At 40.2% G+C, this 27,329-nt stretch overlaps 1 protein-coding gene across 1 annotated transcript in view; it reads right to left on the bottom strand.

Moving 5' to 3' along the window:
- The window catches only part of CNST (consortin, connexin sorting protein), a 117,083-nt gene that overhangs the window by 54,310 nt on the left and 35,444 nt on the right, over positions 1 to 27,329 (bottom strand). The window contains 2 exon segments of the mRNA XM_002923917.4: positions 20,184 to 20,326; positions 20,328 to 20,610. Of these exon segments, the coding sequence (XP_002923963.2) occupies positions 20,184 to 20,326; positions 20,328 to 20,560 (376 nt within the window). The 5' untranslated portion in view covers positions 20,561 to 20,610.

Here is a 27,329-nt window from a genome sequence, read left to right on the forward strand (position 1 = left end):
TGCAGGTGGCTACCGCTTCCCGGCGCCCTGACACGGCGGCTCCCTCCCCCTTCTGTTTAGCTTCCGATATCTGTGCGCGGTTTCACGGCTCCCCGCTTCGTACCTCGATACTCAGCGCTGGAGATGTTCATTTGTAGAGATCCAGATGTATCTTCCTGCGTCTCAGGCTGATTCCGTGGATATTCCTGCTGGTCTGGTACCTATCCAGCTCAACTCAGGGGACCGGCTGAAAAAGGGGTCCCCTACTCCTCCGCCATCTTAACCTCCCACCTCCGGAATTTTTATTCCTTAGATGTAAAAAAGCTTTTTATTTTGGTGTAGTCTCAATAGTTTATTTTTGCTTTTGTTTCCCTTGCCTCAGGAGACATATCTAGAAGAATGTTGTTAGGCCAATGTCAAAGAGATTATTCCCTATGTTTTCTCCTAGGAGTTTTAGGGCTTCAGGTCTCACATTTAAGTCTTTATTTAATCCATTTTGAGATTATTTTTGTGTGTGGTGTGAGAAAGTGGTCCTGTTTCATTCTTTTACACGTAGCTGTCCCGTTTTCCAAGAACCATTTATTGATGAGACTGCCTTTTCCCTTTGTACACTCTTGCCTCCTTTGTCATAGATTGACCATGTAGTTGTGGGTTTATTTCTACATCTCCATTCTGTGCCATTGATCTGTGTGTCTATTTTTGTGTAGTACCATACTGTTTTGGTTACTACACATTTGTAGTGTATCTTGATATCTGGAATTGTGATACCTTTAGAGCTTTGTTCTTATTTCTCAAGACTGCTTTGGCTATTCAGGGTCTTTTGTGCTTCCATATAAATTTTAGTATTATTTGTTCCAGTTTTGTGAAAAATGCTGTTGGTATTTTGATAGGGATTACTTTGAATGTGTAGATTGCTTTGGGTAATACGGACATTTTAACAATATTAATTCTTCTAATCCATGAACATGGACTATTTTTCCATTTCTGTGTATCACCTTAAATTTCATTCATCAGTGTTTTACAGTTTTTAGAGTATAGGTCTTTTACATCCTTGGTTAAGTTTATTCCTAGGTATTTTATTCTTTTCAGTGCAATTGTAAATGGTGTTATTTTTTAAATTTCTGTCTTTATTAGTGCATAGAAATGTTACCAATTTCTGGGTATTAAGTTTGTATCCTGCCACTTTACTGAATCATTTATTATGTTTATTTGGTTTTTGGTGAAGTTTTAGGATGTTCTATGTATAGTATCATGTAATTTACAAATAGTGACAGTCAAAAAAAGGATTCTGAAAGCAGAGAGAAGCCTCATGAACAAGGGAATCTTCAATAAGAATCACAGCTAATGTCTCTTCCCAAACCATGGAAGTCAGAATGCAATGAGATGACATACTCAAAGTACTGAAAGAAAAGGACAGTCAACCAAAAATTCTATATCTAAGAAAACTATCCTTCAAAAATGGAAGGAGAAATAAAGAAATTCTCAGATGAACAAATGCTAAAGGGGTTTGTTACTTGCAGAGCTATACTACAATAAGAGCTAAAGGGAGTCCTTCAGGCTGAATGAAAGAACACTAGACAGTAACCCAAACCCATATAAAGAAATAAAAAAACACTGGTAACAAGAATAACTTAGACAAACATAAAAGTCAACATAATTGTACTTTTGGCTTGGAATTCCTGTTTTTTCCAGACACTTTAGAAGGCAAATGTATTAAAAAATAATTATGACTATGTTAATCAGCAAACACTATATGAAGTTGTAGTCTGTGATAGTAACAATAAAAAAGGAGAGACAGAAGTGTAAGAGCAGAGTGCCTGTATGGTACTGAAAATAGGTACTGGTATCAAACTAGGCCGTTAAAAGCGTAAGATGTCAGTTGCAATCCCCAAGGAAACTACTACAAAAGCAGTTAAAAATATTCAGAAAAGAAAGGAATCAAAATGGCACACTACAGAAAATTTCTTAAAAAGGGAAAAAAGGCAGTAATTGAGGAACTGTGGAACAAAAAACATGTAGGACAGAAAACAAATAGCTAAATGCCAGAAGTAAGTCCTTCCTTATAAGTAATTACTCTAAATGTAAATGGGTTAAACTCCCCAATTAAAAGGCAATTATTAGCAGAATGGATGGCTTCACTGATGAATTCAATCAAACATTTAAAGAAAAATTAACATTATTTATCTTTAAACTCTTCCCAAAATTTGAAGAGGAAGAAACACTAAGTTACTCTAAGAAGCCAGCATTATCTTGATCCCAAAGCCAAACAAAGACACTATAAAAAAAGAAACTGTAGACCCATGTCCCTTATGAAAGTACATGTAAAAATGCTCAACAAAACGCAAGAAAAACAAATTCAGCAGCATATTAAAATGATTATACACTTTGATAAAGATGGTTTTATCCCAAGAACTCGAGTAGTTTAACATAAAACCAATCAATGTAATATACCATGTTATTAGAATGAAAAAAAAACCCACATTATCAGCTAATAATGCACAAAAAACATCTGACAAAATCCAACACCCTTTTTTGATAACAACTCTCAAAAAATCAGGAATAGAAGCGAACTTCCTCAATATAATAAAGGCCATATATGAAAAACCCACAACAAACATCATATTCAAGTGAAAGACTGGGAGTTTCCCCCCTAAGATCAGAAATAAAACAAGAATGATCACCTTTGTGACTTCTACTCAACATAATATTGGAAGTTTTAGCCAGAATAATTAAGGAACAAAAAGAAATAAAAGGCATCCAGAGTAGAAAGGAAGAAGTAAAACTATCTCTATTTGCCAATGACATGATCTTACATCTAGAAAACCCTTCAGAATTACACATAATTTTTAGACCTAATAAATCAATTCAACAAAGTTGCAGCATAAAAAACCAGTATGCAAAAATCAGTTGTATTTTTATACACTAGCAATGAGCAACTGGAAGAGGAAATTAAGAAAACAATTCCACTTACAATAGCATCAAGAAGAATAAAATACCTAGGAATAAATTTAGCCATGGGGAAACAAGACTTGTACACAGAGAACTACAAAACAATATTGAAAGAAATTAAAGAAGATAAAAATAATGGAAAGACACCCCCTGTTCATGGATTGTAAGACTTAATGTTGTTAAGATGACAGCTCCACCCAAACAATCCACAGATTCGGTGCAATCCCAATCAAAATCCCAACAGTGTTTTCTGCCAAAACAGAAGAACCCACCCTAAAATTCATATGAAATTTCAAGGGACCCAGAATAGCCAAAACTATCTTGAAACAGAACTAAATTAGAGGACTCATACTTCTAGATTTCAAAACCTACTATAAAGTTAGAGTAAAAACATATTGTGGTACTGGCATAAGAATAGACCTATTATATGCAGACCAATGGTACAGAATTGATAACCCAAGAATTAACTCTCATATCCACAGTTAATTCATTTTTTTAAAAAAGATTTTATTTATTTATTTGACAGAGATAGAAACAGCCAGCGAGAGAGGGAACATAAGCAGGGGGAGTAGGAGAGGAAGAAGCAGGCTCATAGTGGAGGAGCCTGATATGGGGCTCGATCCCATAATGCTGGGATCACGCCCCAAGCCGAAGGCAGACACTTAACCGCCGTGCCACCCAGGCGCCCCTCACAGTTAATTCATTTTTGAGAAGGATGCTATGGCCATTCAATGTGAAAAGGACAGTGTTTCTAACAAAATTGATGGGGCAACTGTAAGAGAATATAAGAGAATGAATTTGGATCTTACCTAATACCATATACAAAAATGAACTCAAAATGGATCAAAGATGGGGTGCCTGGGTGGCTCAGTTGGTTCAGTGACCAACTCTTGATTTCAGCTCAGGTCATGATCTCAGGGTCATGAGATGGAGCCCCAAGTTGGGTCCGCGTTGAGCATGGAGCCTGCTAAAGATTCTCTCTCACTCTGCCCCTCTCCCCACTTGCACCCACTTTCTCTCTTTCTAATAAAAAAAAAATTGGATCAAAGACCTAAATGTAACAGCTAAAACTATAAAAGTCTTAGAAGAAAACCTTGAGGAGTTATCTTCGTCACATTGGATTTCCAATGATTTCTTGGAAAAGGCATCAAAGTACAGCAAATTAAAGAAAAAACTAGATAAACTGGCCTTTGTCTAAATTAAAAACATTCTGCATCATAGGACATTATAATGTGAGTGAAAAGAGAATCCACAGAATGGAAGAAAATATCTTCAAATCATAAATCTGATAAGGGATTAATATCTAGAATACATAAAGAACTCCTACAACTAAACAATAATAAGACAAACAACCCAATTCAAAAATGAGCAAAGGACTTGAACTGACATATCATTAAAGAAGATATACAAATGGCCAATAAGCACAAGAAAAGATGCTGAACATCTCCAGCCATTAGGGAAATGCACATGAAATCCACAATGAGATACCAGTTTATACCCGTTATTATGGCTACAGTGTAAGCCTGGCCATTTGTTTTTTGACTATAATATAAGTGCTGGTCTGGAACTAACATGCTGCCAGAGACACAACTAGATGAAGGCCAGGCCACCCCACCCATGTAGTTCCCCTTTTCACAAAGCCCTGGTTGACCTAGATAACTCACCATTTGACCAACCCCTTCTCCCTTTGTGTGCTTTATTTCCTGTTTTTCTGTTTTAAATTCACCCACAAAGTCCTAGGAGCTCCAACCTTGACCCAATAAAGGCAGAACCCCAGTCTGCTCTCCTTTTGTTTTTCAACAGGTGACCTTGCTGTGTGGCCTTGGGCATGCAATGTACCCTCTAGAACTTGTACATTACAAACCTTGTTTTTTCAAAGTTCACTTATGGTTGTTACTGAGGTGTGTCTTGCAATCATGATAAGGACCACAAGGGCCTGTCCAGCCACAACATTGGCTCTAGTCAGGGAAATGTCTGTGGGGGTCGCCTCAAGTAATACATGCTCAGGTAAGTGCCCCCTGGCATTTCTAGCCCATGGCATCGCTATCAATAGGCTGAGACAAACACAGAACAATGGCAATCATTGAACAGACGGACAGTAAGTGAGGATGTGGAGAAACTGGGAACCCCCCACCCATCCCCGGCCCGTGCATCGCTGATAGGAATGTACAACGGTGCAGCCGCTGTGGGAGACAGTTTGGCAATTCCTCAAAACATTAAATTTGAATTACCATATGATCAGCAATTCCATTTCTAGGTATATACACAAAATAGGTATATTTCTAGGTATACAGGCACTCAAACGGATATATGTATGCCAATGTTCACAGCAGCATTATTCACACTTTTAAAAATATTTTTTATTTATTTATTTTAGAGACAGAGGGAGTGAGCAAGTGGGGGGGGGTGGAGGAGCAAAGGGAGCGGGACAAACAGGCTCCCTGCTGAGCGCAGGGTGAGATCATGACCTGAGCCAAAATCAAGAGTCTGATCAATGGAGTCACCCAGGTGCCCTGCAGCATTACTCATATTAGCCAAAAGTTGAAGGGATAGTCATCAGCGGATGAACAGATGTACAAAACGTGGTATATACATGCTGCAACATGGGTGAACTTGACAACATTATGCTAAGTGAAAGAAGCCAGTCACAAAAAAACAAATGATGATATGACTCTACTTAGATGAATTATCTACAACAGGAAAATTCATACAGACAGAAAGCAGAACTGAGGTTACCAGGGGCTGGGGGAGGAAGGACGCAGAGCTATTGCTTAAGGCTTACAGAGTCTCTGCTTGGAGTGATAAAAATTTTGGACACGGTGGTGATGGTTGTACAACATTGTGAATGTAATTAATGGTCCTGAACTGCACACTTAAAATAGCACATTTATGTTATACATGTTTTACTGCAATATTAAAATAATAAAAGGCAAAAAAACCCTTCAGTTCTATGATTTCATGTTATGATTCTTGGAGCCATTACATAACTGAATTCCTCAAACTGCCTCACTTGTTTATGCTGATGTATACCTTGGCCATAATTCTGGAAGACGGATAAGAAATAATTTCTAGGGGTGCTTGGACGGCTCAGTCATTTGATCGGTGGACTCTTGGTTTCGGCTCAGGTGATGATCTCAAGGTTGTGAGATCAAGCCCCCAGGTCAGGTTCCCTGCTCAGCCCAGAGTTTGCTTCTCTCCCTCTCTCTGCCCCCTCCCCACTGCTCGCACATACACTCAATCAATCAATCAATCAATCAATCTTAAAAAAAAAAAAAGATTTTTAAACAATGGTTTATGTAGCTCCAATGGCCGGCTCTGTGCTTTGCTCCTTTTTCCTCCCACATTTCCTCACCGCAAGGTTCTGGTGAGTGCCATAAACTCGGAGAGGAGAGCGCTCATATCTAAATACCTTTGATTCCTGGCTAAGCTCATTTAAGTTGTAAAGGGAAGTATTCCTTCCTTTTCCTCAACACTAGACACAAGTGTTGTGAGTGAGATAAATCTGAAAATAAACCAACTTCCTTATGACCTGACCTGGGGTCAAAGGGATTCTTTATGTAATCCGGGCACAATTACCATCTACCCCCACCCCGCACATTCCTCTGCCTTCAGAGGGAGCAGGGTGGGGCTGTGGCTGTGGCTGGGAGCCGGGCCGCAGGCAAGCTGCCCAGGGGACCTAAGGGACTGGACCCGACTCCTCATAAATGCATGGCTAAGGATGACATAGAGTAACACGCGACAGACAGCCAGCGTTTAGGATGCACTCAACGTGGGAGTGCTGGTCTCTCCACTGAGTGTCCGGCAGGTGACTTCAGCGTCGATACCGGGGTGGGACGACATAAAAACAGCCGCCAGACTTTATTTTAGGCAGCTTCTTGAAAATCACTTAATGCTTCAGGACTGTTGGGAGGGACAGAACTCCAAAAAGACTGAAGGTGCACTCCTTGTATTCGTTAAATCACGCATGTTTTCAGGGCTTTAGTGGCAATGTGCCATCATAGAGACTCCGAGGGACAGCACTGTGTAACCTTCAAAGAATAGCCTTATTTTCCTCTTAGATAGATGCCACGAAGGACACGTCTCTCTTGAGTGGAAGGAGCCCTTTTAAGAGCTTTGCTGAACTCTTAAAGAAGCAGAGCTCTAATTACTCATCAGAAATTTTATGAGCCCTGCAGAACCACCCTCTAGATCGACAAGCCTAACTCCATATTCACGCTGTTGCTGCCTCCAGCCAGACATGCCTGGAGCTCAAAGACCATTGTATCTTTTCTTCTTTCATACAAAAGGCTCACTTACTTTGGATACAAACTGTCTGAGTCTCCTGAACTCAATATTTACATTTTTACAAATACACAATGGATCTGAAAAAGCATTTCAAGAGACTCAAAGGGAATTTAACAGACTCATGCCAAAGATGCTCCCACAGGAGCTGTGAAAGGCCAGTCTCCACGTCCACGGACTCTTATGTTGTAAAAGCAGGTCATCCCATGAGCAGTTCTAAATTACACCCTTCCTATCACAGCTATTCCCTCAAGTTCCACCACTTTCTAGAATTGCTCCAGGCTGTTTTCAATTCATATTCAAAGCACACATAAATTAGTACACATAAATATTGCTGGGATTTAGACTCTAAATTTTGTGTAATATGTCAACGAGCTGGATTGGATTCCCTAATCTTCCTCTTAGAAGTCTGCTTAGACATTTTATACTTTAACTCATTTTATTAAAAACTAAAAATATGAAGAGATTTCCCTACGAATGCATTTAATTATGCAGATTTTCAGAATTTTTAATCAAGGTCTACAGACAAGCACCAAAGGTTTTTTTTTTTTATTTTAAGCACCACCAAAGTTTAAATGCAATTAATATATTTTTCCTTTAGAAGTGCACTGCAAATCTCAAAATGGCTAAATTTTACCACATTTTTCAGTTCATTCCAAGCACACTGACTTCACTAGCTATCAAATATAAAATATTCCTTGGTTCTCTAGGATAAATAAAATTATCAAATTTGACGTGGCCGCTAAGAAACACGATCTTTTATAAACTTAAGTTACACATGCTTTATTTCTCTAACAAATGTAAAGATATGTATTTAAATTCAACACTTAAAAATAGTACCTATTTGTGGAAGAAGAGGGGGGGACCTAATTACCCAAAGGAAACCAGATTGCTAAATTTTCCTTTAAGCCTCCCTCCCTTCCTTAATATTGTGATTGTCATAAAGCTACTGACATCAGATTCTCTTTGCATTAATGGAATTATATGAGAAAGAAAAATTTAGAAAACCAAGAGTTAACTCGGAACCTTCCAGAGTCAAAAGAAAAACACAGAGAAACATGCTGAATTCACTGCGGTTTACAAAAAAAAAAAAGAAAAGAAAAAAGAAAAGAAAAGATGTTATGTCGCATTCCATTAAGCCGGTAATCTTCAAATTTAGCAGACAAAAGACTATACCCCAACTGTTTCTTCATATCATCACAGCTTTCTTCAAAACTGTTTCACTGAGCTATAATTCACATAGAATACATTCACCCACTTTCAGTGTCCATACAGTTCAAAGGCTTCAGTAGACTCAATGTGGGGTAACCAACACCACCATCAATTTTACAAAGTTTTCATTACCCAAAAAAGAAACCCTATCCTGCTTAGCACCCATCTCTATTTCTCCCAACGTCCCCACCCCTAGGTAGCCACTGATCTACCTTCTGTCTCTAGGGAATTGCCTATTCTGGACATGTCATATTACATGGAATCATATAACATATGTTCTTTTGTAACTGGCTTCTTTCACTTGACGTAAGGTTTTGATATTGTAATACATGTTTAGTACTTTATTCTTTATTTTTAGAGAGAGAGTGTGCATGTAGGAGGAGTGGGAAGGGGCAGAGGGAGAGGGAGAGAGAGAATCCTAAGCAGATTCCATGCCCAGCGCAGAGCCAGATGCGGGGCTCGATCTCACAACCCTAAGATCATGACGGGAGCCGAAATCAAGAATCCGACGCTTCAGCAGCTGAGCCACCCAAGCGCCCCAGCACTTTATTCTTTTATTGCCAAATAATATTCTATTGTATGGCTATACCCTCTACATGCTTTTGGTCCGATGGCTACATTTCTCAAACGCCTACTTGTGTGCTTTTTTTCAAAATTAGAGAGCCAGATGGATGTAATAACTTTGTTAAGAATACAACAAAACAACTAGAAAAAAAGCCCTTTTAATTAAGTACAGTATTGACTCTGTGAATGTGTTTAGAAACTATTATTTTAAATAAAGATAAGAAGACATCTACTCTTTGTAGGGACTACTGGCAAACATTTGGAGAGTGGAAAACAAACAAACAAACAAACCAAAACACCAAAAGGAGACTACACAGAAAATTATTTAACTTCGGAAAGTCTGACTTTGACAGTAGAAAACTGAGAAGTCAAGTCCCTAAACATCCTACCCGAATGTATGCTTCCATTAAGCTGAGTTCTGTGAAATCAGTAACAAAATAGTCTTAGAAAAATAAAGTCAGGGCGCCTGGGCGGCTCAGTCATTAAGCGTCTGCCTTTGGCTCAGGTCAAGATCCCAGAGTCCTTGGATCAAGCCCCACACTGGGCTCCTGCTCAGCAGGAAGCCTGCTTCTCCCTCTCCCACTCCCCCTGCTTGTGTTCCCTCTCTTGCTGCCTCTCTCTCTGTCAAATAAATAAATAAAATTCAATAAATAAATAAATAAAAATAATTTGAAAAGCCAGATTGATAGGAATTCCCTTCTTTTTCACCTTCTTTCTAGATAGCTGTCAGAGCATGACTGAAATCACAAAAAAAAGTTGTCTGACTAGCAGAGAGAGAGAATCCTCAAGTGGACTCTGTGCTGAGAGGGGAGCTGGAACTGGGGCTCGATCTCCTGACCCCATGATCATGACCTGAGCGAAAACCAAGAGTTGGATGCTTAACTGACTGAACCACCCAGGTGTCCCAGAATGTCAGTTTTTAAATTATATCGCAGAAAAAGAGAGGCTTCTGGGGTGATCTGGCTGGCTCAGTCAGTGGAGTGTGCATGTGGCTCTTGATCTCAGGGTTGTGAGTTCAGGCCCCACACTGGGCGTGGAGTTTACTTTAAAAAAATGTGGCTTCTATGTGGGGTGCTCTGTCTTGGACTGCTACCCCTGGCGGAAGCCAGCGGTCATGGTGTAAGGCATGAGGTGAGGTACGGGGAGGTAAGCCACACAGGGAGGGGCTGGGGCCTGCTCCATACCATTTGAGCGACCTTGGAAGCACATTCTCCAGCCCCAGTCCAAGCCCTGACATGACCACAGGCCTGGCCAATAGCATGACCGAAATCTCATGAGAGACTTAAGCCAGAGGCACCAAGCTAAGCCACACCCAGATTCCTGACCCACAGGAACAGCCGTGAAATAAAAAATGTCTGTTGTGTTTAGCTGCTAAATTTTATGAGGATTTGTTATGCAGTAGCAGACAACACACAGACCATGCAAAATTCCCTAATTTTCTCCTTTTTCATTGTATTCTGCTGTCCCTTCCCGTATATGTTTGTTTTTTCGGTTGCAACAAACCCCATTCCCAATGCTCCTGGAAATGGCACTGTCTGTTGGAAGAGCTAGAGGAGAGCAGAGCACACATTTCTACCGTTCTAGCTGTCAGGTTAGGATCGTCTTTAGAAGTAGGTGACATGGGGACACCTGGGTGGCTCAGTTGGTTAAGGGTCTGCCTTCGGCTCAGGTCATGATCTCAGGGTCCTGGGATCAAGTTCTGCATTTGGCTCCCTGCTCAGTGGGGAGCCTGCTTCTCCCTCTCCCTCTGCCTGCCACTCTGCCTACTTGTGATCTCTCTCTCTCTCTCAAAAATAAATAAATATAATCTCAAAAAATAGAAGTAGGTGACATGTTCCCCCAAACTATCAACCACCACCCAAGCTGTCCGTGAAAGCTTTTCACTATTTCATTAGTGCTTATTCTGAGACTGTACTTGAAGCCCATGCCCGCCATCCTCCAAACCGTTCCTTCCATTCCACGCACGGAACTTTTGTCAGTTTCCCAAGCAAACAGCACTCCTTCCTGCCCCAAGGCTCTGCTCCTGGCACTGACTTCCAGCACCACGCACCCCTGTGACAACTGTATGATTTAACTTAATGCCTGCTTTCCCACTAAACTCCAGGAGGAGTCCCTGAGGGTTAAAGCAAGATTTGTCTTGTCATCGCTGTATTTCTATTGCCTGGGAAATATTTCCACAGTAGAAAGTTAATACAAGTTGGCGAATTACCATCATTATTATTAATGTCATTGGGAGAACCTCAGTGTTCAGCAGGACAAGGAGAATTCTGCTACACAGGAAACACATCTGGCTCAACAGGAGCCCCTGGGTTCACATCCCCTTTCTCCTCCTGTCTCCTTCAGAAGCGGACAAGGCACTTTGCAGATTAAACCTGAATTTCCTCATTTATAAAAACTAAGGGGTGTAGCTTCTGGGTTGGTGAACACGTTGGGATGTGGGAGAGTACTGTGCCTGGAGAGGGAGTGGAAAACTCCACCCCCCCCGCCCTTTCCCCAGACCTCGCCTATGCATCCCTTTCCTCGGGTTGTTCCTGAGTTATATCCTTTTATAATAAACTGGTGATCTAGTAAGAATCAATCAATTAATCAATAAAATGAAAAATAAAAATAAATTAAAAAAATAAAAAGGGGTTCAAGTAGATCATTTAAGACCCTTTCTAGCTTTCCAAAAGCTACATCACTAGCCAAGATCACAGTCCTGAGATCTAGACCAACTGCCTGTTGAAATATCCACTTCGATGTCTAAGGGGCCCCAACACCTGACCCCAAATTGCCACATTGCCTTCCGCCCTCCTCTCCCCAGACTTGCTCCTTGTCTCTCCATATTCCCACCTTTGTAGGCAGCATTATTATGCATCTCGTGCCTATACCACACAACTGGGGCTAATCCTGCACTCTTGTCCACACCTCATCGATGACCCGTCCAGTCAATTCCACCTCCTTAATAACTCTCAGTCCACTTACTTCTCTCCAGCCCCACAGCTACTCGCTCAGTAAGAACCACCAGCAGCATCTCCAGCACAGATTATTGCAAAAGCCCCTTAACCAGTTGCACGGTCTCTAATCTTGTACTATTCTAAACCATTCTCCCACTGTAGATGGAGCGATCTTTCTAAAAACTGCAACTCCCATCACATCACTCCTGTTCAAACTTGCCGGGAAGGCTCGAACTGGTTATTACAAAACAATAATCCTTTATAACCTGGACCATGTTGATCTCTCGAGCTTCAATCTCTCCACTGTTGTACTTTCTACTATTTCCCCTAGATTTATTCTTCCCTTCTACTCTGCTCCAGACAATCTGAATATCGACAGTTGCTGAAATGTGGGATGTTTCCTTCTGAGAATCCTCTGGGCTTTAGTCCGCGGTGAGCTACTTCTAAGTTCCTTCCTTGGCCCTCTCTCCCCTCGCCTTTCCTTAGCGAGCGCTTACTTGTCCTAGCTTGGGTGTCTGATCTCATCAACTTCTCAAGGAAGGCTCCCCTAGCCATTCCAGAACAGCATTTCCACAGCCGTGTGCTGACTTAGTACCAGCCATGACTCCCACCCTGCTAGGCTGAACTTGTCCGTTACGTAGCTCCCATACTCAAGCACAAAACTCAAAGGCAGGTTCACCAACAGTATTATAGTGCCTGGCATACATACAATGCTCAATTAATGTCTGTTGACTAAGTAACCCTGTATGGTTATACAAAATAATGTAAAAAATATTTTATAAGGGGAAGAATTCTTCCGGGATATAAATTCATCATCTAGGCTATGTTAAAATATTTTTGTGGTGGGGGTGCCTGGGTGGTTCAGTCAGTTAAGCCTCCAACTCTTGGTTTCTGCTTAGGTCCTGATCTCAGGGTCCTGGGATCAAGCCCCATGTCTTACTCCCTGCTCAGTGGGGAGTCTGCTTCTCTGCCTCTCTGCCGACCTGCCACTTGTGCATGCGCGCGCTCACTCTCTCTCTCAAAGAAATAAAAATAAATCTTTAAAAAAGATTTGTTTGCTGTGGATAGAAAAATGGACTCCAAAGATATCCATGTTCTAATCTCCATAAATATGTTACATTACATCGCAAAGGGGAATTAGACTGCAGATGAGAATTAGGTTATTAGTTAATTAGTTGACCTTAAAAAAAAAGGCAGATTACCCTAAATTATCTGGGTGGTCCCAACATAATCACAAAGGTCTTTATACATGGAGGGACCTGGCGTGACATTGTTGGCCAAAATGTAGGAAGGGCAACCACCAGCTGAGAAATGCAGCCTCTAGAAGCTGGAAAGGACAGGAAGCTAAATTTTCTCTGGAGCCCTGGGAAAAGAATGCTGACACCTTGAGACCCGTGTCAGAGTCCCGACCTACAGAGCTGTGCGGTAATAAATTTGTGTCGGTTTTAAGCCACCAAAATTGTGGTAATTTGTTATGGCAGCAAGAGAAAACTAAGGCACTTTTCATATTGGGGCTTTTCTTAAAAATAAAGGGAATTTTGGCTAGGAACCTTAAAGTCCCCTCTGACTCTACAATTATTTGAATCTATGTAAATCTGAAACTCTTTTATTCTATTGTTGCCTAGGAAACAGCTACCTTTCAGAAGACATACAATCTGTCTTCTTTGATGAATCCCTCACTGAGGGAAGAGAAAAAGGAGAGGGTATGGTTTCCATAGGTCAATTTCCAAAGAAATTCTAGTTTAAAAGAGCTGAAGCAGAGAGAAGGGAAATCAGGACTTCGGAATCTTCAAAGTTTACTGTATAGTCTGTATGAGAGTTAAATTGCCATTTATCTACCTAATGAACAGAATGGGTTACAACCCCTAAATATCACTACCAGAATCTAGCATTCTTAGACGGGGTTAGCTGGGCCTTTCCATGTTTTAATTCGAATGCTCTTAGGTAGGTATGCACGGTCCTGCCGTATCCAAGTCCTCATCAATCCCAGTATCTCAATCGTGGCCAAAACTATAGCACGTACATCAGTCAGCTGACTCCGCTAGACATTCGGGTTTGGGGGTCAACTCTAAGGGTTCTACGAGGGTGGAAGCCAGATCGGTAAAATTCAAATCTGCATTTGCATCATCAGTTATTTTTATGGTGTTAGCAGTTATTACCATAGACGTCAATTAGGCTGCCAGCAGGCACATGGTACCTAACATTAAGCTAAGGTGGCACTGGAAAGAGGTTGTGGAGAATATACCTTAGGGCAGCAAGGCAGGGACAGGTAAGCCAGAAACGAGAGTATCAAAATAGATCTTAGGAGATAAGAAAGATACTGATGAAAGAGGTAATATGGACTTAAAGTCAAATTAAATCAATTTCTTAATTTTGTTGAATGTTGCTCCTGGTCACACCACTCAGAAACTGTCCCGTGACGTACACAAGACTACCAACTACCATTTACAAGCACCTCGCTTCGGTTGGGTACTTGATAAAGTGCTTCACGTCCACGTCCAGGATCACTCATTCCAAGGACAACCTTGCAAAAATGGTAGGATCAGCCCTCCTGCAGATTAGGGAACAGGCTCAGGGAAACGAGCTATTTCCTAAGGTCACATGGGTAGGAAGAGGCAAAGCTGAAGTCTTTAGTCTTTTTACTGCGCAAGCCTGACTCCAGCCACAGACGCGTTTCCAAGATTCGTTTTCCTCTAGCTTTCACACACTCCTTGTCACCACCGAGCTGGAGGCCACCAGCGGAACAAGTCAGGGCATTGACTATGAGCGGCAAGTCAATCTGGATGTTCTTCCTCTCTCAATTTCCATGTGCTGCCTATCTCTGGCTTCTTGCCATTTGCTGAACTGTTTGGTTAAATGCTTAGATACTGGGTGACTGAGTAAATACAGTATGTTCTATGACAACCATCAAACACTTCATCTGAACTTGCCTTTTACAACCACACAAAATTTATGGGTTAATGGTCACCAGGGGCTGGGCTGCGGGGTGGGGACAGAGAAATGGGGAGAGAATGCTAAGGGGTACAGGATTTATCTGAGGGGGATAAAATGTTCTAGAATTACATACTAGTGATGGTTGCATAACTATGTGAATATATTAGAACCAGGAGGTTGCACATTTCATGAAGGTGAATTTTATGGCATGTAAGCTACATCTGAAAAAAAAAGAGTGTAGCTAAAAGCAAAGGATCAGATATTAGCAAGTGTGGACAAAAATGTAGAAAAATTATAACTCTCACATTTTGCTGGTGCAGACACTTAGGAAGATGGTTTAGCAGGTCTTCAACAAGTTAAACAAAGTGTCTGTTTATGATGTAGCAATTCTACTCCTAGGCATGCATAACCAAAAAGGGGAAAACATGTCCACGTGAAAACTCATATGCTAATGTTCACAGGAGCATTATTCAGCATAGCCAAAAAGTAGAAACAGTCTAAATGTCCATCAGCAGACAAACAGATAAATGAAATGTGGTATATTCATTGCAGTGAAATATTAATTGACAATAAAAAGAAAAAAGCACTGATATGTGTGGGTACAACATGGATGGATCTTGACATCATTACACTACGTGAACGAAGCCGGTCATAAAAGACCATATATTGTATGATTCCATTCATATGACATGTCCTGAGGAGACAAATCTATAAAGAAAGAAAGTAGATTAGTGGTTGTCTAGGGCTGGGATCAATGGGGCGTGACCACTAGTAGGTACGGGTTTCTTTGTGTGATGAATGATGAAAATTTTCTAAAATTGACAGTGGTAATGGTTGTATAGCTCTGGGAAGATACTAAAAATCAGTGAATTGCACACATTAAGTAGAAGGGTATGGTATGTGAATATCTCAATAAAGCTGTTAAAAAATTTGGGGGGGAGGAAGGGTCAAGGGAGAGGGTGAGAGAGAATCTCCAGCAGGCTCCACACCCAATGGGGAGCCCAACACAGGGCTCGAACTCAAAACCCCAAGACCATGACCTGAGCTGAAATCATCAGTCGGATGCTTAACTGCCTGAGCCACCAGGCACCCCAAGCTGTTAAAAATGCATAGGCTAATTTTCATTCCTTTTTAGGATATTTACTTAAAGCTATGCCAGATTCAATTATAATGAAAACTTGATGTAATGCAGCTTGAAACCCTGCTTAGTTGACGATATTACAGGGATTCAACTCTCTAAAGGAAACAAAGTCTCATAATATGATGACAGGCTGAGTTCAAGGTTTTAGCAGGTTTATAGAAGTGCTGCTTCCAGAAAACCCGTAAATAATGACAGGTCTCCTAATTCTATTGCTCTACTTCTTTTTCTAGCACTAGCTTTTGGATATACAAAAAATTATTACAAATTAAACTAGGTAAAGAGGCATAAGAGTAAATAAATTCACCTTAATATATTTTTTTTGGAAAGCATTGAGAGAGCACCTAAAAAACTTATTTCTGGTCTGGAATTGAATATCATGTTTTATATATCATTTCACATTTGAAAAGCTATTGTATTATTAGAAGAGTACCCATCTGCAAAATTTTGGAACTTCATTTACTTAGGATCTTAGAATTTCAGAGTGATGGAAGAGCTACCATGCCCAAGTCTAGACACCTATGCATGGACTCTGCGTTGTTTGTTAGGACACAGGGAATGGATTTGGGAGCGACAAGATGGAGACATCTTTAGGCAGCTTTACTCCAGCTAAAGATGATGACGTTGAACTGTGGCTGTGGAGATGGAGAGAAACAGGCTAGCCAGAGAGATCTCAGACACATTTGATCACTCAGAACTGGTGATGGGGTATGTACTGAAAGAGAACAGGCTCCAGGGATCTCTCTGGGTACAGCGAGGAGAGTTCCCAGGCCATCCTAAAGCTCCCCATTCCAGGTCCCTCCAGGTCTAGCAAGAAGTAATTCTTCCCTCCTGGGAATCCTTCCACCCAGAGTAAAATTCTTCTGCCCACCCACACTTCCCTTCTTTAAAAAAAACAAAACAAAACAAAACAAAACACTCAAGGTGCAAATAAAAATGTACCTCTTACATATAAAAACTACACAGGTACAGAGGTGAATCACCAAATTTTAACCAAGTTTGGACCATACCATCTCCACTCAGGAATCTAAGGAATTCATAGCTCAGAAAGGAATTTTATAGATATATTTGGATGAACATCATCATTATACAGTCGAGAAAACTGAAGTACAGAATGGTTAAGTCTCACCAAGTGACCAAAACCAGAAGTAAGATTTGAATATAGGGGTTGCAACTCTTAATTCAGTTTTCTTGCACTTTTAAACTCATTTTATTTAAGATATATAAAATACTTTTAAAGCTAACCTATGTAAAGACTACCCCTAAGTTTTATAAATCACATATTTCAAATGCATTAGGACATAGTAATTCTACACATATCTGCTCACTGGATAATAAATACCAAATAACTTTAAGTAATACAATCACACCTAGGGAAAATGAAATAAGGTCACGGAAGGAAGGAATAAAAGGAGCTACGATTGACCCATATACATACTCAACTAGGTCTCAGTTCCTAAAAAACATCAAAAGAACGCATTAGAGAGGCACAAATTGCTCTTGAATTATAGTCATTGGATAAATCAATTTATGTACAAATAGCACTACATACATCATCTGTTTATCTTGGGTCTTTTAAGAAAAGGCTCTCATATCTCTTTTCAAAATTTATTTTAATTTTCTTTAAGCAAACTAAGGAAAAGCAAAGATGAAGGGATCAGTTAACTGGAAAACCTAATTATGAACTACATTAAAAAGTTATCAAACCACTTTATTGAATAAAGAAGGATAAATTTATGAACTGGAAAGTTTCATCTTTTACTCCAAATTTAAAAACAAACAAACAACCAAAAAGAAACAGGCTATGGAGAGATTGACTATATTTCTTTTTTTTTATAATAATTTTTTATTATATTATGTTAGTCACCATACAGTACATCCCTAGTTTTTGATGTAAAGTTCCATGATTCATTGCTTGCATATAACACCCAGTGCACCATGCAATACGTGCCCTCCTTAATACCCATCACCGGCCTATCCCATTTCCCCACCCCCCCTCCCCTCTGAAGCTTTCAGTTTGTTTCCCAGAGTCCATAGTCTCTCATGGTTCATTCCCCCTTCTGTTTACCCCCCCTTTCTTTGACACATCTCCAAAGTCAAGAGAAACAAAAGAAAAAATGAACTTGTGGGACTTCATCAAGATAAAAAGCTTCTGGACAGCCAAGGAAATAGTCAAAAAAAGTAAGAGGCAGCCCACGGAATGGGAGAAGATATTTGCAAATGACACTACAGATAAAAGATCAGTATCCAAGATCTACAAAGAACTTCTCAAACTCAACACACGGGAAACAAATAATCAAATCAAAAAATGGGCAGAAGACATGAACAGACACTTTTCCAATGAAGACATACAAATGGCTAAAAGGCACATGAAAAAGTGTTCAAAATCATTAGCCATCAGGGAAATTCAAATCAAAACCACATTGAGATACCACCTTATGCCAGTTAGAATGGCAAAAATTGACAAGGCAAGAAACAACAATTGTTGGAGAGGATGTGGAGAAAGGGGATCCCTCCTACATTGTTGGTGGGAATGCAAGTTGGTAAAGCCACTTTGGAAAATAGGGTGGAGGTCCCTTAAAAAGTTAAAAATTGAGCTACCCTATGATCCAGCCATTGCACTACTGGGTATTTACCCCAAAGATACAGACGTAGTGAAGAGAAGGGCCATATGCACCCCAATGTTCATAGCAGCATTGTCCACAATAGCTAAATCGTGGAAGGAACCGAGATGCCCTTCAACAGATGACTGGATTAAGAAGCTGTGGTCCATATATACAATGGAATATTACTCAGCTATCAGAAGGAACGAGTTTTCAACATTTGCTGCAACATGGACGGCACTGGAGGAGATAATGCTAAGTGAAATAAGTCAAGCAGAGAAAGACAATTACCACATGGTTTCACTCATTTATGGAACATAAGAAGTAGGAAGATCGGTAGGAGAAGAGATCGACTATATTTCTAAGCAGCCAAAGAGGCAGAAGAAGAGGAGACACTCCCCTTCTTTCTCTTGAGCCTCATGCAAAGACTATTGGCTTAGGTAAGGTGGCGCTAGACTACAGAGTCCCAGCCTTGGACCTGCCAGAATGCTCCAGTCCCACATGTTCCTGATGGAAAATAGCCAGAGGCTGCCTTTTCCCAAGGGTGCCCTGTGATTCAGGAAAAAAAAGTCCATAGCTCCAAACTTTAAGTGCCACACTATATACCAAATGAGGAAATACTCTGCAAAAATAAATAAATAAATAAATAAATAAATAAATAAATAAATAAATAAAAGAAAAAGGAAAAAGAAATACTCCTAATTACTTTGTAACCAAAGTGATACAGATAATGAAAGCTAGATGTGTTTTCAACATTGATATAAAATGTATATCAATATATGTTAATACATACTATTCTCTTACTAAGTGACTTGGAAACACCCAGTAAAGAATTTAAAACTGTACCAGCACCTCTCTCNTAACCAGAGTGATACAGATAATGAAAGCTAGATGTGTTTTCAACATTGATATAAAATGTATATCAATATATGTTAACACATACTATTCTCTTACTAAGTGACTTGGAAACACCCAGTAAAGAATTTAAAACTGTACCAGCACCTCTCTCTCTCTCTCTCAAAAAAAAAAAAGTTGTGCGATCGAGCCCTGCATCCAGCTCCACACTGAGCGTGGAGTCTGCTTGAGATTCTCTCTCTCCCTTTTCCTCTGCCCTTCCCCCTGCTCTCACTCTCTTTCTCAAATTAAAATAAAATAAAATAAAATAAAATAAATAAAATAAAAACTATACCAGCACAAAAACTCACAGATGAGATCAAAACCACAGTGATGACAGAAGGATATTTTTAAGGCTGATACTGGTAGAAAATGGTCTAATTTATAAAGGAAGAAGACTATATGTACTTAAAATACCTCGTGTGAAAACATGTACAAATAACTTCAATTTCAGTACATTTATTAGAGCAAATTACTAGGAGTCGCCATACAGAGTGGGTGAATAAATCACGCACACCCATGTGAGGGAACACTGTGGAAAGCTGTCATGTGCGTCGCACGCCACACGGCTGGATCTCCATGTGCTGCTGGAGAAGTAGCTCCAGACGATCTCAAGGGAAGTAAAGCAAAACACAGGACAGTACGGACTATTTTTAGGTAAAGAATAGTAGAAAATATAACTTTTAAAAATACCTTGTGGTATCTTCCTAGTCGTGCCTCTTTTGGCTCTTGGGCTTCTTCTTGCAGGTATTTTTTTGTCCCTTCCCACGAGGGCCTGCCCATCCTTGGGGCCTTCACAAGAAGTGCCCTCGGAGCTCTCGCACGCAGACACCGCTGCTGGGTGGGCAGTTTTCGTTATTGTTGAGACTGTCCTGGGCAAGCACGTCAGGTTTGCCCATGGCGCCGTCACCACTGCTCAGACACTCCTGTCCGTCCTCATCCAGCTGATTATCATTTTCATCTGATGCAGAAGGCAAGTGTGTCACTATGCTTCCCACGCTGTCACCGGGATGACACCCATCTTGTGACTCTACCTGCAGATTATCTGTAGGAGTTCCGCTGTCATCCATCAGAGCATCTTTCGTGAAACCATTTACGTTTCAATCAAGTCCTTCCATGTCTGCAAAGACACAAAGGAAAAAGCTAGTTCACTTCTGGATTCTCAGTGATCTTTGAATTTCCTTTGCTCTTGGGTTGTCTTACTGTAAGTAGGGAGAGGATGGAAATGACCAAGGCTCATTCCTTCTACTTCCTCCGCACTCACAACCCCACCCAACCTCAGCGGGCTCAGCTTGAATACAGCTATTCTCCACTCTGGCTGCACGTTTACTACCTGGAGCACTTGTCCATGGAACCCTGGTCCTCATATGTTTTTTTAAATTCTCTAAATTATTTTACTGTGTACCATGGGGCCACTTCTCTAATGAAATAAATTACTGGTTAAATGATTACTGGTTATCCGCTAAAATCAATCACTCATGTTATCGTTGGACACTTACCAAACAAAAGTTGTATAAGTACTTGTCTGGTTGAATAGCAGCAATATTTGCAAACAAACACATTTACAGATATTTTTTAAATAAATTGAAAAAAAAGGTACATAGAAAATTCAGGTAGTATATGGCAATACTCATTACATCATTTACTTCCTAAAAATAAGCCCTGGAAAGTACCTTAGAATTGTCAGCAAATTCCTTTTCTACAATTAAAAAAAAAAGAGGGCCATGATTAACTCTAGACTAGTTTAGACTTGGAAAATCTAAATCTGCTCCAAGGATCCTTCCAACATTGTAAAGATATAGAAAACAGATTCTAAGCCTTTTATCAGACATGTTTTGTCCCCTCTTATCATCCAAAAGTATATTACATTTAAGGAAAATGATGCTAGCAAGATTTTGAAATTTTTTGCTTGCCAATTAGTATTTTGGGTTTGAATCAAGTATAACATTCCAGTAATCTGAGAAAAATTTTAGTGATTTTCTAAATTCTTCAAATTAATAGAAATGCTTATTTGGTGTTTAGAAACATGTAAATAAACATGAAAACAAAGTACAAAAAAAACCCATTAGTCCTGCACTGATTGTATCATATGTTTCCAACATATTTTGTAGCTGGAATATTTTATTTGATTCAGACATAATAGTACTGGTTAGCAAACATAAAATTTTATCTAAATTTGGATGGTATCATTTTCCTTATACCACATATCTATATTAACTTGGGTTTAGCCTTAAAATAAATTCCAAATAGAGTATAATTTTTAATTTAAAAACAGTTATTATTTTAATGAAGTGTCTTTGAGATTACTATCATGAGAGAACCCAAGCTTGAATGACTTTTAAAATGTATGTGGCTAAAACAGACAAAGATCAATAAAACAGGATAGCAAGCCCAGAAATAAACCATAATGATATGGTCAATTGATCTATGACAAAGGAGGCAAGACTATACATTGGGGAAAAGGCAATCTCTCCAGTAAACGGTGGGGAAAACTGAAGAGTTACATGTTAAAGAAGGAAAACTGCACCACTTTCTCATACGAAATATACCCTAAAATAAACTCTAAATGGATTAAAAAGACCTAAATGTGAGACCTGAAAGCATAAAACTCCTAGAAGAAAACACAGCCAGTGTACTCTTGGACACTGGCCTCAGCACCACCTTTCTGGATCTTTCTCCACAGAGAAGGGAAACAAAAGCAAAATAAATGTTTGAACTACATCAAAATAAAAAGCTTTTGCAAGTGAAGGAAACCAGCAAAATAACATGGTAACCTACAGAACGGGAGAGGATTTCTGCAAATGCCATATCCAATAAGGGATTAGTATCCAAAATATATAAAAAACTTGCACAACTCAAGACCAAAAAGCCAAATAATCTGATTTAAAAATGGGCAGAGTACCTGAATAGAGATTCTCCCAAAGAGAAAACAAAACAAACAAAAAACACACCAATGGCCAACAAAACAAGAAAGCATGCTCAATATCACTCATCATCAGGAAAATGCAAATCAAAGCCACAAGGAGATATCACTTCACACTAGTCAAAATGCATAGGATCAGAAAGACAAGAAATAACGAGTGTTGGTGAAGATGTGGAGAAAAGGGGAACTCTCACACACTGTTGGTGGGAATGCAAACGGAGGCAGCCACTCTGGAAAACAGCATGGAGGTTCCCCAAAAAATTAAAGATAGAAATACCAGATGATCCAGTAATTCCACTGCTGGGTATTTACCCAAAGAAAACAAAAACACTAATTTAAAAAGATATATATACACCCCTACGTTTATCACAGCATTGTTTAAAATAGCCAAGTATGGAAGCAACCTAAGTGCCCATTGATCGACAAATGGAATAAGAATATGTGGTATATATACACAATGTAATACTACTCAGCCACAAAAAAGAATGAAATCTTGCCATTCGTGACAATATGGATGGACCTAGAGGGTGTTATGCTAAGTAAAATGAGTCAGATAGAGAAAGACTAATATGGTATGATTGACTTCTATGTGGAGTCTAAAAACCAAACCAACCAACCAACAACTGACAGTAACAAAAAAACAGAATCATAAATACAGAGAACAAATTATTGGTTGTCAGAAGGGAGGGCGTAATGGTTGCAGAGTTTTTGCTCAGGGTGAGGGAAAAGGTTTGGAAACGCAGTGGTGATGGGTACACAGCAGCCTTGGTGTCACTAATGCCACGGCATGGTATAGTGAAAAACCGTTAAAACGGCACGTGGTATGTATACTTGATCATAGCAGTGAAAAGAAATTCATGCGACTATGCAGGGAAAATGTCAGTCCTTAAAACTAGGAACAGCCTCGGCTGTCTTCTAAATAGTCTAGTTACATTCTTTTATTTTTTTTTTAAGATTTTATTCATTTATTTGAGAGAGAGAGAGATGGAGTGCACGAGCAGGGGGAGAGGCAGAGGGACAGGGAGAAGCAGGCTCCCCGCTGAGCAGGGAGCCTGACATGGGGCTCGATCCCAGGACCCAGAGATCATGACCTGAGCCGAAGGCAGACGCTTCACTGACTGAGCCACCCAGGCGCCCCTGACACATATCTGAAAGTACCAAGGTTTTAGGGGCGCCTGGGTAGTGCAGTCATTAGGCGTCTGCCTTTGGCTCAGGGCGTGATCCCGGCGTTCCGGGATTGAGCCCCCACATCGGGCTCCTCCGCTGGGAGCCTGCTTCTTCCTCTCCCACTCCCCCTGCTTGTGTTCCCTCTCTCGCTGGCTGTCTCCCTCTCTGTCAAATAAATAAATAAAATCTTAAAAAAAAAAAAAAAAAGAAAAGACAGTACCAAGGTTTTAGTGTACCTGAGAGACACACAGGTCACATGCCAAGGAGGAAGTGGGAAGCAGAGAGCCCCAATTACACTTTTCTCTCACTGAGTCTCCATCACGCATTAGAAACCGTGATGGGCTCTTCACATATCTTATATCTAATCCTCCAAGCAAGCCCCACATGGGAGGTACTCACACTGGGTTTCAGATGAAGACTCCCAGGCTTGGAGAGGCAAAAACACCTCATGTCAGCTCATCTTCCTGGAAGGAAGTGGAATTGGATTTGAATGCTGGGCAGTCCAGCAGAGGCTGAGAACCCAGGCTGACGGGGCTCGAATTCTGGTGCTGACCTTAGGGCAAGCTGCCTAACATCTCCAAGCTTCAATTTTCTCATTTGTAAGTGGAGAACTATTGTATCCACCTGTAAGAGTCATTTGTGAGGCTCAGACAAGGCACCTAAAGCCCTCGGCAGAGTGCTTGGCCCACAGTGAACGCTCAGGAAAAGTCAGCCACCATTCCTTCCCAAGAAACCTCACCGGTGGGCGTTAAACACTAGTAGATTCATTCAAGTGGGTCCACAGCCTTACTGAGTCTCAGAAACAGAGCATTTCCAGATTTCCCAGAAATAATTTAGGTTCTTAATGATAAACTAATGCTAATCAGCATCGTTTGAAAATGCTGTAATTTAACTTATGATGGGGCTCTCATTTGGTTACTAGAATACTTAAGCATCTATTTTGTGCACCCTGTTTCAGAAAGAAATCTAGAAATCAGTGATGAAGGCTTCCGGGTGAGTATAAAATTACAAATCGCATTTCACAGCTTTATTGAGGGTCATGTACTAGGCCCTGTGTTAGACATTTCAGACCACAGCTCTTACTGAATTTTCATAATCACCCTAGGCAGATAGGTAATTTTTAGTCCCATTATACTAACGAAGAAGCCAAGTTTCATATCTCACCAAGAGTCATTCAGCTAGTAAGTTTCTAAACTTCCTACTTCCATTTCTAAATGGGATGTGGACCAGCTATGATTCTGAGCCCATACTCTTCACCACTATGCTCTATGGACAGTGGGGAGAAAGTACCTGAAAGAGTATTTCACTCCAGCTGTGGTATACCTCACTGAAGAAACTCCACATAGAGCAGAGGACACAACATGTCTAACGACCAAGAAGTTCAAATTCCTGGAAGTACTTCTCTCTTTTCCTGGGAATTGCTGGATCCCCACAAAATACCATTTCCTATAGCGCCCACCTTCTTCTGTCAAGAACTCTTTTGGGCCTCAAGACATTTTGCCTCTTACTGTTTTGTGATGATGACATAATTTAACTCTCAAAAGGTCACTTTGTAAAGTACTTTATAACAAATTCTAACACTAAGTTTTTCCAAGGTGTGACTGTCCTATAATTATTCTTAAGGATCCCTACCAATTATTCCAGGCCTGGCTCCAAAGCCATTCCAGTGCACCTCCCTGAGGTCTCCATTCCACAGACCCGTGCATAACGTACTGCTCCTTAACCCTTTGTACCGCACACAGCCCTTCCCAAATACTGCTCTGCACCATGTATTCCTGCATATGTGTCCTAAAAGATTCAAGTCACTTGAATACCCATAACCCAGCCACAGAGAATCTTTATTCTTCACGGTATCTAGCCTCGGGCCTTGTACTTATGAGCTACAATGACTGCACAGCACTGACTCTGGCATAGTTTGCCTTTTAAAAACATGGTAGGGAGTGCCGCTCAAGTTTCCAGCCTCTTGTGTGAAAACAGCATTCCAAATATGTACACTGTGCAGAAGTTACTCAATAAGCTGACTCTGTACAGCTGAGAATTTCAAGCAAACATATCCAAGTCAGGCTTAGACAAAACTTGAAAAATGACAAAGCTTTGCGGAAGAAGCTTTAAATAAACCAATAATTTAGAGTAACAGACTAACAAAAAGAATTCCATGTTGTGTCAAAAATATTCTCGATCCAGGTATAATCTGAATTCATCTTTTGAAACATCTTAATGGATATCTGCTGAGATTAAACATCAGGTGTCAGTCAAACAAAAAACTTAATCTTTAGGGATGGCTAAATAGGTATTACTCAATTATTTTATTAAGATCCTTTAAGGTGGGGCGCCTGGGTAGCTCAGCTAGTTAAGCATCAGACTCTTGATTTCGGCTCAGGTCTTGATCTCAGGGTCCTCGGATCAAGCCCCATGTCAGGCTCGGACTGGGCGTAGAACCTGCTTAAGATTCTCTCTCCCTCTGCCCCTCCACCCCACTCAAAAAAAAATCATTTAAGGAGATTTTGAGTGATATTTTTCTATAATCCATACAAATTAGGCTTAAATACATACTTTCACTTTAAAAAAAAAAGTAATCTCTACACCCAATGTGGGGCTTGAACTCACCACCCTGAGGTCAAGAGTCTCACGCTCCACTGACTCAGCCCGCCAGCTTTTCCCATACTTTCACTTTTGAAAGAAGCTGAGATTCTTAAGAATTAAGATGCAAGGGGCACCTGGGTGGCTCAGTCGTTAATCATCTGCCTTCGGCTCAGGGCATGATCCCAGCATTCTGGGATCGAGCCCCACAGTGGGCTCCCCTGATGGGAGCCTGTTTCTTCCTCTCCCACTCCCTGCTTGTGTTCCCTCTCTCGCTGGCTGTCTCTCTCTCTCTGTGTCAAATAAATAAATAAAATCTTAAAAAAAAAAAGAATTAAGATGCAACCTCAAGTTGAAATTTGATGACTTCGTAGTCAAACCAAAATTTAAAGGAAGACAGTTACCAAACCAATAAGGTATTCTGTTAACCCCAAATTCAAATTTGGCTACTCCTAGTCAGCTCAGGATTGTGGAAGAAAGTCACTATACCCATATGCTGTGTTTATTATGGAGATTACATACCTCACTTCGCATTTTATCATTTTACTCGCTACGCATACTTCAATACACTTCTATCTCATTGCTAAATCCAAGATATTCTGTGATTAATGCTTTGTTTAGACGTGTACCTGTGAGCAATCAAAAGTATGCCTCAGAGGAATGATTCTCAAAACTTCTGCAACCCAGAATAAGAAATTCATTTTCACTGAGATCCTGTACACTCAAAATATGTATATATAACTGAAACAAAGGTTTCGTGAAACTAAACACATTCTGATGCATTCTCCATTCTATTCAATACTATTTCATATCTTTAAGAATGCTCATTATTGAAAAACGTATGTATGTTTGGCTCGAGATCCACTAGGCTGATTTCATACCCTGCTAACAAGCAGTATGTTGTAAGGCACTTTCTAGGAATCAATAGTATCTCAATCTAATGACAACCATCCAAGGACCAGACAAGATTGTGATTATCTCCAAACTGTTTTCTGAAAATGATGCCAATCATATGGAACTCAGACACCAACTTCATTAAAATGTTGTCCCTATCATTTCAATATCATAATTTTTTGCTAATTTATATCATTCTCCTCACCTTAAAATCTAACTAAAATATTTAGCCTGACCCAGGCTCCCTTGACTGACATCTTTGGCTGTGAGCTATA

Source organism: Ailuropoda melanoleuca, chromosome 8, assembly GCF_002007445.2.
Source record: "Ailuropoda melanoleuca isolate Jingjing chromosome 8, ASM200744v2, whole genome shotgun sequence".
Lineage (NCBI taxonomy): Eukaryota > Metazoa > Chordata > Mammalia > Carnivora > Ursidae > Ailuropoda > Ailuropoda melanoleuca.